This window comes from Anolis carolinensis, chromosome 6 (genome assembly GCF_035594765.1).
Source record: "Anolis carolinensis isolate JA03-04 chromosome 6, rAnoCar3.1.pri, whole genome shotgun sequence".
In the NCBI taxonomy this organism is placed as follows: domain Eukaryota; kingdom Metazoa; phylum Chordata; class Lepidosauria; order Squamata; family Dactyloidae; genus Anolis; species Anolis carolinensis.
The window spans coordinates 18,413,787-18,428,398 of NC_085846.1; the positions used below are offsets into that span (position 1 = coordinate 18,413,787).

The 14,612-nt window shown below is 40.6% G+C and overlaps 1 protein-coding gene across 2 annotated transcripts; it reads right to left on the reverse strand.

The window, feature by feature from the left end:
• Positions 1-403: 403 nt before the first annotated feature.
• prodh2 (proline dehydrogenase 2) lies at positions 404-13,263 on the reverse strand. 2 transcript variants are annotated; one of them, XM_003225275.4, is made up of 10 exons: positions 12,956-13,262; positions 11,375-11,568; positions 7,608-7,728; positions 6,901-6,984; positions 6,698-6,778; positions 5,112-5,258; positions 4,770-4,936; positions 4,106-4,216; positions 1,319-1,407; positions 404-1,204 (listed from the first exon to the last, which is right to left on the reverse strand). In XM_003225275.4, exons 1-10 carry the CDS (start codon positions 13,205-13,207, stop codon positions 1,035-1,037), a joined length of 1,416 nt encoding a protein of 471 aa, XP_003225323.2. In that variant the 5' UTR covers positions 13,208-13,262; the 3' UTR covers positions 404-1,034. The 2 variants fall into 2 exon arrangements, with proteins under 2 accessions (XP_003225323.2, XP_008115725.2); XM_008117518.3 differs by lacking the exon at positions 1,319-1,407 and having other exon boundaries at positions 12,956-13,263.
• Between the last annotated feature and the right edge of the window lie 1,349 nt (positions 13,264-14,612).

The window sequence follows — 14,612 nt, forward strand, 5'->3', positions numbered from 1 at the left end:
ACATGCTGTTCTTCAATGGTCACAAAAGCTCCTTAGAACAGGCAGCCCTACTATCAGGAAAAACCACACAACCAATTCAGATTACAAAGTTGGGGTCCTTGAAAGGGCAACAAGTTATTACTTATCTATCATTTTGTTGATATAGCTGTGCTGCCTGGAATGGGAAGAAGTGCTTATGGGATTTTCTGCTTTATATGCTAAAAATAATTTTCAATGAAAACACAAGCTCATGTCACAAACTCAGTCCAAATCCCAAACTCAGTCTGGGAAATGTGTACAAGTACATTTCAATTAATGGAATATGTAGATATATTCTTGAACTTTACTTCTTTAACTGGAACCTTAGTACCAGAGGTAGAAATAATACTTAAAAAATAAAAATAGATTCCCGCACCACAAAAAATGTCTGTTCAACATATTTCTTTATTTTCTCATAGATCAAAGGAATCCATACAATTTGTAAAGCCAACACAGCCAAAGGTTTGTAGTTTGGTGAGGCATTGACACTTTTTGGCACATAACACTAAGGGCCTTATGAAGGTACAACTCCTATGATTCCATACTATTGAGCCATGGCAATTAAAGGGATACCAAACTGCATTAACTCTACATTGTAGATGCACCCTAGTAAGATACACTTCCATAACTGATAGCAAACACACTACAGGAAAATTCTGAAAACTTGACAGCCACCCATTAATTTCTCTTTTTCTAACACTTGATCCAAAATGGTTTTAACATGTCAAGTCCTACTCCTGTATTACTATGCCACTGCTTGGTCCTTGCCTAGCTTTCTTGTGCAGGCATGTTTGTGCATTAGAGTTTATCTGGAGTTGTGTGAGTATATTAGAGTTAATATATCCATGATATTACCAAGTTTCTGTTTTGGGATCTGGCAAACCAAAATGGTGAATATTTTGAAGATTATATTGGCGTGACACTGGAACAGAGGATGTTAGTGGTCATACTTTTATGAGTCCAGGTTGGAGGGGGGCGGGGAAGTGGGATAGTTCTTTGGAAATATTTAGATTTCCTCAAGGTCTTCTCAAGATCCGTCTGCGCAGCTCCGAGCGTAACAGGTTGCGTTCTTTCCTGATCCCTTGCAGGACACTCTGGTTCTCCTGAGCACGGCGGATCAGATATGGGATCACCTCTTCCACCGATCCATAAGGGATGGATTTGTAGATGGCATAGCCTGCCTGACCTAGGTGTGCACAAAGGAGTGATTAAAGGGGAAAGAGAATAAAAAGAAAGGATGTGAGCATACTGTAAGAAGAATGAAAAAGGGAAATTGGTAGAGGGGAGGAATAACACTCACCAAGTGCCAAGGACACCTGGTCACACATGCCCAGAAGCTGTCCAAAGCTAACGGGTCCAGCAGCTTTGTCGATACCCATCTCTGCCATCCTTAAAACAAGCACAGGCTGCTAATGGGTATGGATGAAGTGCAGAAGTAAAAAGCATAAGCTTGAAGGCATGGGGTAACATTTCAGCTCAGCCATTAATTCATTTGGACAAGCCACTTTCCACTCCAGCTCAGAGTTTCAATTACTTGCATTAATACTATGCAGATAAAAATACTGGCCTATACAACAGTCTCTGATATTAGACAGAGGGGCAGCAGCTGTCTCAATTAGCAAATCAGGGGGAATTTTGTATTACTTATTTATTTAATTTGTTCTTATTGGAAAATAACTGCACCCAATCTCTGGGCACATATTCTTTTGGCAAATGTGAATCTCCATGAATATGTGAGACCACCTTTTCAAAATCGCTAGTCAAGAAAAGCATGGCCTTGTTAGAAGTCAACTCTTTGAACAAGTGATATTCATATTAATGTAACGGCACACAGGTAGCTCAGCTGTTATACTAAAAAACCATATCTTTGAACTGCCAAGGCCAAAGACATGGCACTATAAAAATATATTTGGCTAGCAGAGGATGGTTGTTTCTTGAAATTGAAATGTTGAAATTGCAGTTGTAATTGCCCAAAACATATACACTCTCTTGAAACCCCTTAGTTTAAAATATGCCCTCAGAGATTAAAAAAAGGCTTCTTTGAAAAATAACATATCTTGTTTACTCATGAATACAGTAGAGTCTCACTTATCCAACACTCACTTATCCAACATTCTGGATAATCCAACGCATTTTTGTAGTCAATGTTTTCAATACGTCGTGATATTTTGGTGCTAAATTTGTAAATACAGTAATTACTACATAGCATTATTGCGTATTGAACTGCTTTTTCTGTCAAATTTATTGTATAACATTATGTTTTGGTGCTTAATTTATAATTTGATGTTTAATAGGTTTTTCCACAATCCCTCCTCATTATCCAACATATTCGCTTATCCAATGTTCTGCCGGCCCGTTTATGTTGCATAAGTGAGACTCTACTGTATCTTGTATTAATCCACCATACAGGCACATTTCTTATTTAAGTTCAGTTATAGATAGGATATAGCTTCTCTGAGTACACAGGGTATCATTCTTAATCAATAGTCATGTGCATTCAGGACTTACCTTGTTCTGTTTCAGGTCCCAGCTTTCGTCAAGGCCCTGATCCATTTTCGTCTGACCTCCCAAAATCAGGAGGTCAGATATTTTTTTTTGTTTTGTTTTGGGGGGGGGGGGGGGAGGCACCGGCCAAGGCCACAGCATCAGCCAAGGCCACTCAAATGCTTAGTAAGGAGTGGGGCAAAGGGGGGAGGGGAGTCACAGGATGACCCAGCCACCTCCAATTCCCCCCCCCCCCCCAGGTGATCCTTACTCAGCAATCAGCTATAGGCCCTGCGAGGCCTGGGTGCGTAGGCCCAAAGCCTGCATCCATAGGCCCAGGAGCTTTGGGTCTGAGTGCAGGCTTTGGGCCTACACACCCAGGCCTCACAGGGCCTACAACTGATCGATCCAAAAGGCAGGCTTGGAGCCGATATAGCTCCCGCCTGCCTTTCGTTTCGAGTCAGTTTTTGTTTCGTTGGGGGTCTTTCTGGTTCGTTCCATCCGAATGGACCATACGAAATGGAAACATGAATGAAACAAATAGGACAAATACCGTGCACATCTCTATTAATCAATAGTCATTAGTTTTTAAGTATACAGTAGAGTCTCACTTATCCAACACTCGCTTACCCAATGTTCTGGATTATCCAATGCATTTTTGTAGTCAATGTTTTCAATACATCGTGATATTTTGGTGCTAAATTCGTAAATACAGTAATTACTGCGTATTGAACTACTTTTTCTGTCAAATTTGTTGTATAATATGATGTTTTGGTGCTTAATTTGTACAATCATAACCTAATTTGATGTTTAATAGGCTTTTCCTTAATCCCTCCTTATTATCCAACATATTCACTTAACCAACGTTCTGCCAGCCTATTTATGTTGGATAAGTGAGACTCTACTGATTTCAGTGAAATCCATAAGCATACTTCTATATTGAAGTTCAAACAGCAACATACATACATCCACCTCCACTGAGGTCTGATGCAAAAGACAATACAAAATGGAGTCCTGAGTCTGAACATGCTCAGTACTATCATATGTCTATAGTCCCTTCCACACCAAAGATTTAAAGTCAATTTGGCAAATCAACATACACATAGAATACAGATTAGCAAATATATACATTAACAAAGAAATAGTGAGAGGCTTGGGAAGTAGCTATTTTCAACAGTTCTTACTATATTTTTACTTCTAAAGTTGTGGAGAAGGACTTATTTTTCCATCTTATGTGCCGAATAACCCAAGTGGTTTTGTGCATCTTTGTGGGCAGGGGGGATTTCTATATGTTGATCTGTGTTAGACAACCAAATTATTTCAACTCACTCTGATCTGCTGGAAAGAAAAAAAACAGTGCAAGTTCAAAGAACTAGTAAGAACTATGTGCTCACCTCTATTCATCAGTGATGGCTGTGAGCATGTAGGTGTAAGTGGTACACATGGGTTTTTTTTTTAAATAATATGATCCTCGAGATTCATGGGTCATGTCAAAATCCACAATCTCGGCCGCAAGATCTGTCCTCAACTTGTCCATAAGATTGACTTATAAGTGAGTATATATGGTAGACAGGCAGCTCCCTTCTCTGCCTCCTTTTCATACCTCTGGACAGCATGCATCACTGAGGCTTCGTTATGCGTTGCCACAATCAGCTCAAAGCTCCCCCTGGCTTTAGACACTTGATCCAAACTGAAATCCAAACAGCGTTGGTAACTGTATCACAAGGAAAAAAGGAAACAGGCATCAAAAAGGGAAGAAAGACTCCCAACAGGAAGTTCAGAAAGAAAATGTCATCCATTCCAGATTCTCCACTGGAACCACATCTGTTTTCTTTCCCCAGAGATTCCCACTGAATCTCAATTTGTGAACCTCAATATTACATAATCTTTTCCTCTGTTTGAACACCTATCAGCATTGGAACCTTCTCCGCCTTCTCCTTGTTTAGCTGCTTCAATTTATTACCCCTTTCCCTCTGTTTTTTCTTTGCCCTACGAATAAATTTGTTCACATTTCATGCCATCGAGTTATCATTGGGCTGTTTTGGAGCTTCACTCCTCTTGCCATATCTATTTTTCTTGAGAGCTTTCATACCCCTGAAAAACTCAGTTGTTTTGTATTTCCTCTCTATTGTGTGGCTGTGGTTTAGTCTTGGCTCCGTAAGCACATGCGTGTGAAGACTGAATCAGCATGAGGAAGATGAAACTTTCCATTCCTCACAGTCAATGACTATATAGTTGAGGAGCAGGTCTATGGGCAAAGTCCTTACCTATCATTGGTAGCCTCCCAGTTGGGTTGCACAGGGTCAGGGTACCCCGTTTCCTTTGCCAATTTCCGCTCCTTCTCCAGATATGCACCCCGTACCAGCTTCACTCCAAAACAGACACCCAGGTGTTCAGTGAGAGACGCATCTTGAGTCAACCGATCTAGTGTGTCCTGAATAAAGATAGAACTGGTCAAAAGCAAAATGGTCATGTACAACAGAGAAAAGCAGAGTCTATTATTTCACTCGGGTGGCAGAGTTGCAGTGGGTTATTTTTTTATGCTTCTATGATGTGCTGGGGTAGAAGGAAAAATGGGCACCTGAGTAAAGAGGATTATGGGGACCCACCTTGAGATATGCCTGATATGTGTTCCAGATCCATGAATGCTGTGTGTTCCAGGTAGCCATCATTGCCAATGTAACAAGTGTCACGGCAGGGTTCACATAGGTATATTCTGCATCCACCAGAACACGCACTCCTTTTTCCACAGCATACTAGAGCAGGAGATATGATTGCAATGAAATAGTCAGCCTTCCACATTTGTGGGTTTAATCTTGTGAATTTGATTGTTTGTGGATTTAATTAATATGCTATATCTAGTAATTGTCAGAAATATTAAAAATTAACTACGTATTTTTCATTGCAAAAATGTGAGTAAATCACTGAAAGGGTTGGATGGATGCAATGGCTCAGCAAAAGTTGCAGTTCAGTATAAGCAGGTGTGCCTGCAGCTTAGTCAGCCTCAGTGTGAGGGAGCCCTCAGTGTGAGAAGCTTTGATGAGAGAAGCCGCAGGTTGAAGGCCTCATGTATGAAGCTCCAGTGTGAAGGCTGCTGTGTGTAAAGCTACTGTGTGAAGCTTCTGTGTAAGTTTGGTGAGATGAGGCTCTGTGAGAGCGAAGCTGTTTATCTGCATGAGAAAGAAGCCCAGCGAGGAAGCAAAGAAGGAAATATAAAGAACTTTATTTGTGTTATGGAAACCTTGTTTTTGTAAATAGTTCAGCCATATTATTTTGCTACAAAGAAAACCTCCAAAGGAAGAGATAACATTGGTCTGTGTGTTTTTGTTCTTTTTATCACTTTTGGCTACTGGTGCTGGGTCACGCTGCTACTAATAAGTTTCTCCACTGTGCATTTATGGGGAGGGTCTTTTTTGTTAATAAGATCACTCACCCCACATGTATCATTAGCTCATCCAGTGCAACACTATGATCAACTTCCACTGGAAGGCAACTGTAGGTACTCCAGCATGATTTTATGATCAATTTTTGGCAGAAGTTGACTATAGGGTCATAGTGGAGGAGCTAGAGATTCCTAGAGATATTATAATAGTAGCATTTTTCTAATTTTTGAACAGGGCAGTTGGAAAAAGTATTTTTGGTTTGCATTGGGTCGAGAGTAGTCAACTACCTAAGGTTATCTCTAGTTACCTCTCTTCCTCAGAAAATTACTTCTGAATTTGTTTCATGTATTTATTTTCCAACCTTTTAATTGCTTACAGTATTTGTGTTCTTAACAGTATCTTAGGGCCCTTCCACACAGCCCTATATCCCAGAATATCAAGGCAGAAATTCCCACAATATCTGCTTTGAACTGGGTTATCTGTGTCCACACTGCCATGTATTCCAGTTCAAAACAGAAAATGTGGGATTTTATTCAGCTGTATTGAAGGGACCTTAGACTTCAGAAACCAGTAAGTGGAACTGTTCACTGTACAAATCCTATTTACCTGCTGTAAGAAGCCTATGTCAATTTGAATTCTAGAACAGCTGAACATCTACTCAAAGTAAAGTTCCATGTAATTTAATCTGACTTGCTCTCAAGTATAAATTGGACATCAGATCTAAATGCAAAATCTTCTTCCCAGCTTAGCCATGTCTATCACGACCCAGCAAGATGTAAACCTCAGATGTCAATCTGTTATTTTCCTAATACCCGTGCTACAGAATTGAGTCGATGCAAAGATCTTTGGAAATGCTGGTTCTCTTCTTGGGTCAGGCAGTCAAAATTGAGGTCCTGGAGGTAAAAGGGGGGAAAAGACATATTTTAAATTATATTTAATTATCCAATTATAAAAGAAATCTTGGAAGTCAAGACAAATGAAGGAATAGGAGAGCAGAGGGGGAAAAGAGACTCACTTCTCCTTTCATGGCAGACACCACTCTCTCTAAGCTCAGATCTGACTTTCCACTTTGTTCTTGTAGATGTAAAGTAATGGTTTTCTGCAGAGAGAAAAAAATAAAAGTGAAGGCAAACCATTTTACCACGCCATTGTATATAATGGGACTTGAGCATCTATGGGCTTTGGTATCCATGGGATCCTTTAACTAAACCCTATCAGATACCAAGAGTCAATTACAGTAGAGTCTCACTTATCCAAGTTAAACGGGCCGGCAGAACCTTGGATAAGTGAATATCTTGGATAATGAGGGATTAAGGAAAAGCCTATTAAACGTCAAGTTAGGTTATGATTTTACAAATTAAGCACCAAAACATCATGTTATACAACAAATTTTACAGAAAAAGTAGTTCAATACGCAGTAATGTTATGTTGTAATTACTGTATTTACGAATTTAGCACCAAAATATCATGATGTATTGAAAACATTGACTAGAAAAATGCCTTGGATAATCCAGAACCTTGGATAAGCGAGGCTTGGATAAGTGAGACTCTACTGCATAGCTATTTTCTGATTTTCAATCCTGCATATGTTGTCAATTTTTATTGTTCCTTATGTTTTAAAACTTGGCAATACTGTGTCCCATTCCTACTTATCGTTCAACATTTCCTCTCTCCAGCCATACAATTTCAGTGGTCCTTCTCCCTTCTGTCAAAAATACTTACACACAGCTCAGCCGCCATCAATGCTGTCACCCTGAGCTGCATCATGGGATTTGTAGTACCCCCCACCGACAGATCCAGGCAGGTCAGCATGGCGTGGGTATTCTTCTCATACCACTCTTCTCTGGTTAAGACATAGCAAGAGAGTTTCCATCACTCTGTAGTCTCTCCCAAGCACTCAGCAGGAACCATACATGGACAGCAATGTCTTCCAACTTTTCTGATGTTCAGCAGGCATCAAAATCTGATTTTATATTCCACCTACACCTTTTACTAACCCTAGCCAGGCACTAGCAATGAGAGAAGTTTCTCCTGTCAAGGTTCATCAAAGGTGACTTCCATTGGAGGTTAATCTCCCTAGGATTTTAATTTTAAGGAGCTTCCCAAGAACTTACGTATTTGCAGTTTGATTTATCCATGTTCAACTGGTATTTTTGGTCTCAAAATCCTTCATTTCAATAGGTTTCACTATTATCCACAGTTTTTTGTGTCCATGCAAAATCTGGAAATGCATTTTCCACAGATATGTACACAGTGCTTGATTCATGCATAAATCATAGACTTCTTCATATGGTATTTCTTCTCTTCTAAGGTGACATTGATCATAAGATGCACACTAATTTCAGTACTATCACTACCACCCCAAAAATATATAAGACACACCCATGATTTTAAGGCGTACCGTATTATTAGAGATGTCTATATCAGGGGGTGAGGAGAGTGCAATCTTAGAATGAAAAAAAATACTATATAAGAAAGTAAAACAAAACAAATTATTTTAGAACAATGGACTTATTCCAATAATGCTATTGGGTCCCAACTTTGACATAGTCTCATCATGTCTAATAGTAGCTCTGCATATGAACCTGAATGTAAAGTGCTTTCAAATAAGTCCATGTTTCATGCTGCAATCATAACTGGTTTCCAACACACTGCTTGAGAGTGTGAAAAATCACCCTTAATACTTGATGATTATCTGGATCACCCCTTCCTGAGAGCAAAACCTCAGATGAGAAGGCAGCTTTGTGCAGATTATAGGGAACTACCAGCAGAAGTGTATAAATCACATTTCCTCTGTTAACACGCACATTTCTCTTCCACATACCACATCTCCTAGAATACCATAAATATGTAGCCTGGCTATTGAAAACCTCTGTTATCATTATACAATCTCTAGACCACTAGCTGCTCTTGTCAACCAATAAATAAAGTCCAGTATACAGTACTCACAACTAGTAAGAGGGGAAACCACACAAATAAGTGCATCAGTGATTGTGGAGAGGGAGATAAAATCTGGAAGCTGACTCCCTTTAAACCCATGGTATGCTGATTTATCAAGACTAGAACTCCCATCATCCCCATCTGGCATGCTTGCAGGATGATGGCATTGTAAGATCTCTTCTCAAATGAGCCTGCTTGAAATCCAAGCTCTTCATTAGAGACCCTGCTGCGTGTCCCATCATCCTGTGAGCCTACATTGATGGTGGGTGCATGTAACAGAGCTTTCTCCATAGAAGGAACCCAATGGGGAACTTTCTTTTGAAGGAGGTCAGCGTGGCTCCACATCTTCAAGATTTCAATGAAGTCTGTGCTTTTTTAGTTGGACTCTTGCTCTTAAAATTAGGGGTATTTGCTTTGGTTGTTTTGAGATTTAGACATTTATCTTTTAAAGCAGGGGTCCTCAAATCTTTTGAGCATAGGGCTGGTCCACAATCTTTCAAACTGTTGAGGGGCCGAATTATCATTTGAAGAAAAAGATGAACAAATTCCTATGCACACTGCACATGTCTTATTTGTAGTGCAAAAACAACAACAACAGCAGCAACAACAATGAAAGAACAATACAATATTTAAAAATGAAAACAATTTTAACCAACATAAACCTATCTGGATTTCAAAGGGAAGTGTGGGCCTGCTTCTGGCCAATGAGATAATCAAGTTAATTAATATTGTCATTGTTGTTGTGTGCCTTCAAGTCATTTCAGACTTTGGTTGTGCCTAAGTCTAAAACTGAGGGCGGGGGCCAGGTCAATGACCTTGGAGGGATGCATCTGGCCCTGTTTTCAATGGTTATTCCCTCTCCCCCTTCCCATTTCATAAACAATAGTTGTTTCCATGATGGGGACATGGGTGGAGGGAATAACAGGAAAACGGGGAAATGCTTTATCTCCTTCAACTCAACCCCTGCTAAAATGGGCTATACTTCTTTGTCTAGAGCCCCCCTATGGCCTCCGTCCAGATAATTCAGTAGTTCCCAACCTTTTTTGTGACCAGGGGCCACTTGACCAGGGACCACTCTCCAACATTAGTACCAAAGGGGCTACGAATCAGTTTTTGGTCAACTTTAGATTCAGTTTGGTTATTTGGGGTGCTGATTTAGAAAAATGCATTGGACAGACCACATCAGCTCTAGTTTCTGACACAGAACATATGCCATCCAGTAGTCGCCATCTGCTCACCCACAGAAAACCATATTTAATAATCTAGAGCGGGTGTGGTCTATCCAATGCAATTTTCTGAATCAGCACCCCAAATAACCTTAGGGACAGGGCTAAAAACAAGGAGACCATAGTGCCCCCACTTCCAGGCTTCACATGGAACAGCTCCGCTCAAGGGCAGGAAGGAGGAGGAGAAGCAGCAATCAGGAGGCTCATTTTTGCGCCTTTCATGGTCAGCCTCTCCCCTCCTGATATCCCCGTCGCCACAGCACTATAAGAGGGTTTTGTGAGACCAGCTGCTCTCATTACAAAGATAGAGTAACGGTGAGGCTTTATACCATATTTTAGTTCTTAGGGACCACTGGTGGTCCACGGATCACAGGTTGGAACAGTACCCAACATTTTAAGGAACCCCGGTGGTGAAGTGTGTTAAAACACTGAGCTGCTGAACTTGCAGACCGAAAGGTCCCAGGTTCAAATTCCGGGAGCGGAGTGAGCGCCCGCTGTTGCTCCAGCTTCTGCCAACCTAGCAGTTTGAAAACATGCCAATGTGAGTAAATCCTCCGACGGGAAGGTAGCGGCGCTCCATACAGTCATGCCAGCCACATGACCTTGGAGGTGTCTATGGACAACGCTGGCTCTTCAGCTTAGAAATAGAGATGAGCACCAACCCCAAGAGTCAGACATGACTCAGAGTCAGGGGAAACCTTTACCGTTACCTACCCAACATTTTATACTAATTTTAGGTATTTGTTTAATATTTTTCTGTTACTTACTATGAAACCAGTGCTGTGGTTTCGTTTGCCTGTATCTGACAAAATATGCCCTTGCTAGGAATTTTCAAGATCCTCCAGGCAATTTTATGGAATGCTTCCACCAGAGGTTACCGTAAGTGTCCACTAGAGGGCTTAGAACATTCCTAGAGAGGATACTAAGAATTTTCTATCTCCTCCAGAATGAATCCATGGTAACCTTCACAAAAGTTGCTCATCTCTATACAGTTTCTTATTATCTACAGTTTTCTGTTAGCACCATAAATTCGGGAAAGTATCCCCGGCAGATACAAAGATCATAATCAAATAATCCAAGACAGATTGACTTGGTTTGGATAAAGGTACACTAGTCACATCTACTAATTCATCCCAAATTAACCAATTATTTTCCCGTTGTTGTTGTTGTTGTTGTTGTTGTTGTTGTTGTTGTTGTTGTTGTTGTTGTTGTTGCTGCTGCTGCTGCTGCTGCTGCTGCTGCTGTTGTTGTTTGCATTCAAACTGATTCCAATTTATGGCTGTCCTAAAGTGAAGCTACCATATGGGTTCACTCAATACTCACCCATCCCTTGTCTGCCCCACATCTTCCTCTATAGGGACTGCAAGGAGAGGGCGGACCCCCAAACCCTGGAGCCATTGCAATGTTTCCTTGATCTCTCCGTGAGTCTCGCCAGCTACAAACTGTCCATACAGTGTGAGACGAAGGAATGAGCTCCATAGCCGTTGGCCCAGAATCCGTCGGGAGATGGAAAGAAGCTTGGAGGGGCAGAGAGAAATACACAGTGAGAAGAAGAAAATCCTAGAACCGTATCCGTGTTCATCCATTATGAAGTCAGAGGGAGAAATCCTATTTTAGACTATAACTTCCAGAACCCACGAGGCAACGTGACCACTGCTCAAGGTGGTTGGAGGATTCAAGAAGCTGTAGCATGAAAAACGCAATGGCAAAGATTGTATATAATTAGGCATATGATATATACCAGGCATGGGCATGAACTTCCACAATTTCTAACGGTTGGTAGGCTGTTAGGAATTGTGGTGTTGAAGTCCAAAATACTTGCAGGGTCAAAGTTTGCCCACACCTGAGATATATGCTTGCATAAGTTGATCTCATGTATAAGTCGAGCGTAGGATTTTGGTATTCCTATCATTTTCAAGGCTGAACAGACTAAGTCTAGCATGACCGTTCAGACTGGAAAGATCAAGTCTGACATCTGCCAATTGTGACACTCATAATCAATTGATGCAAAAACAACTAGCCCACAAAATGCCTCAATACCCATCTTTCTGTAATATTTGCACTTGATAAATTACAGGTATCCTTTATTACAGGTAAATTACAGGTATCCTTTGAAAAATTTTCTGTTGCTGGTTTGAAAGTGTTATTTCCTGTTTAATTGTGCGGTACTCACTTTGAATGTAGTTATTATACATTTGTTTTTGTGGCTGCCACAAACTATGTTGAATTGATCGAGACTCTATGAAATATTCATCAAAAACTATAGAAAAATGTGCTGAAGAATGTCCTGCAAAAACAAAGTTTTTACAGTTTCATTTTAAAAAATCCATGTTTTTACGATAGAACCAATTAGGAAATGACATTTATAACCCAGGAATAAAACTCATGTTACATAGTGTGAAAGCTCCATGTCAGTGTGTTCCTTCCAGTTGCCTGTGGACTTACAGCCACCCCATGAAATCCACAAAGCATTCTTAGGCAAAGAATAGAGGTGGTTTTACCAGATCCTATATCTTAAATATAATCTACATTATCTGACATTCATTGGAAGTCTCTTATCTTCCAATATCAGATGGGATCTGGTGGCATTAGAGTATGTAAAATCAATGACAGTGTTTATTTAACACACTTTCGATTGCCAATTCATGAGCAGGTTCAAATACATAGAGCCTTGATTTGGCCAGATCATTGGGTGGGCAGGGGATCTAGTCTCAGGGGAGCTTGAATATCTCTGTTCATATTACCATCTATGGAAGGCTGCTCCATAACGAAGAATCTAACATTGTCTAAGAACACAATCCAGTCTGCCCCAAAAGATAGCTATGGAGCACCTTAGGCTACAGGGGATGATGAAGAATTGTGTGGATGGGATATGGGTCAGATTTCAAAGTCTCCGTCTCTCACCATGGGTGCTTTCTGAACCAGCCTTGGAGAAGAGCAGAGCAGAAACACCAGCAATCCACGGGCCAGTTCCCAATTGCTTTTGAGGCGGAAAACCTTCCCATCATCCAAATTTAGCGATAGATATGGAGGCGTGGGGGTCTTTGTAACAGCTTTGGGGGCCGTCCTGAGAAGTGAAGATTTCCAGGCAGCAGGTTGAGGAGTCCCAAGGGCTATTGCCCAACGGTGCAAGAAGCAGGGGGCCCATTTCAGCATACCGCCAGCTCTGTCTGAAGGGCAGAGTGACACGTCTGAAAATGCCACATCTGGTGCCTATCCCATAGTGTTTGGCGTGGAGGGGGGAGCATCCAATGAAAACCAGGAGGGCAAAGGGATGAGTACATTACCAGTCCAACTAGGTGCCGCTTCAGCAGGTTTGGGAGCCAGGAATCGGCTTGGTACAGGAGGGAACTTGCTGAGATGTCACTTATTAACAACAGGACTCCAGGTTGTTTCATCTTCTCGCTCTATCCCATCAATTTCCTTCGAAGAGAGCTCTTTATGCTTTTGATATCTATATGTTCCATATTCTTGGTTCTCTCTGCAGTGCGTCAACTTCCAGACATACCCTGGATTCTTCAATCAATCAATTTATTAATGCTCCGACCAATGGTCATATGCATTTACAGAAACAACATCAAACTAACATCTATACAAAACACTGTAAAATCCAACAGTTAAAAGTAGGATGCAAGCAGGATAAAACAGAGCATGCAAAATATACATTGTGAGGTGCAGCAGCACAAGTGCAACATGTGCTGGGAACTGCACAATTACTGGTAAAATGCCAATATATAAGATCAGTCATACCCTGGATTCTTTTGATTCTCACTTGTCCACTTTGCACTATTAATGGGCACTTCCAGATTTATAGAAAAGATGACAAAGTCCCAAAATTTGTTTCTGTTCTTCCAATTTTTATTCTAGAGTTCCATACACATCTTCTTTATTTCACAATATTATTTAGATGACATATTCGTGTGAAATCTTGCTTAGACCTTTTTGCAATACATAATCAGGATTAATCCCATTTTCTCTTCCGAGACACATCTACATCCTTCATGACTATCCTTGGATTTTGGTGAGGTAATTAGAATTTTCTGAGAACAATGGTGCTTTTGTTTGAGCCACAGTTCTGAGATTACAAAGGACCTCAACAGATGTTATGATAAAAGTTTCAGACTGTTGTATGTGAGTTCAGGGACCATGCACACTACAGAATTATAGTTTGACACTGCTATAACTGCCATAGATCCATCCTATTGAATCCTGTGATTTGTAGCTCGTCATAGCTCTGACAGAGCTTATAAAACTACACATTCCAGAATGCCACAGCAATTAATGTGGTGCCAAACTGCTATAATTCCACACTGTGATGTAGCCAGTGTCTATCTCTTCCTCCTTAACTCTGTCAAACTTGACCTAAACAATTTCCTATGAAAACAGAATAAGAAGTCTGAAATGTCTCACCTAAGAGCTCTCTTTCTTTCCCTATAATGTTTTTGCTGCATGAGTAGATATGTGAAGTTAATAAATCAGCTCTATTTAAATAGTGCTTGGCTGTCTCTCTTGTGGTAAAGACTTAAGAACCAAGGAGTTTGCCCTCAGAACTAAAGTCCTC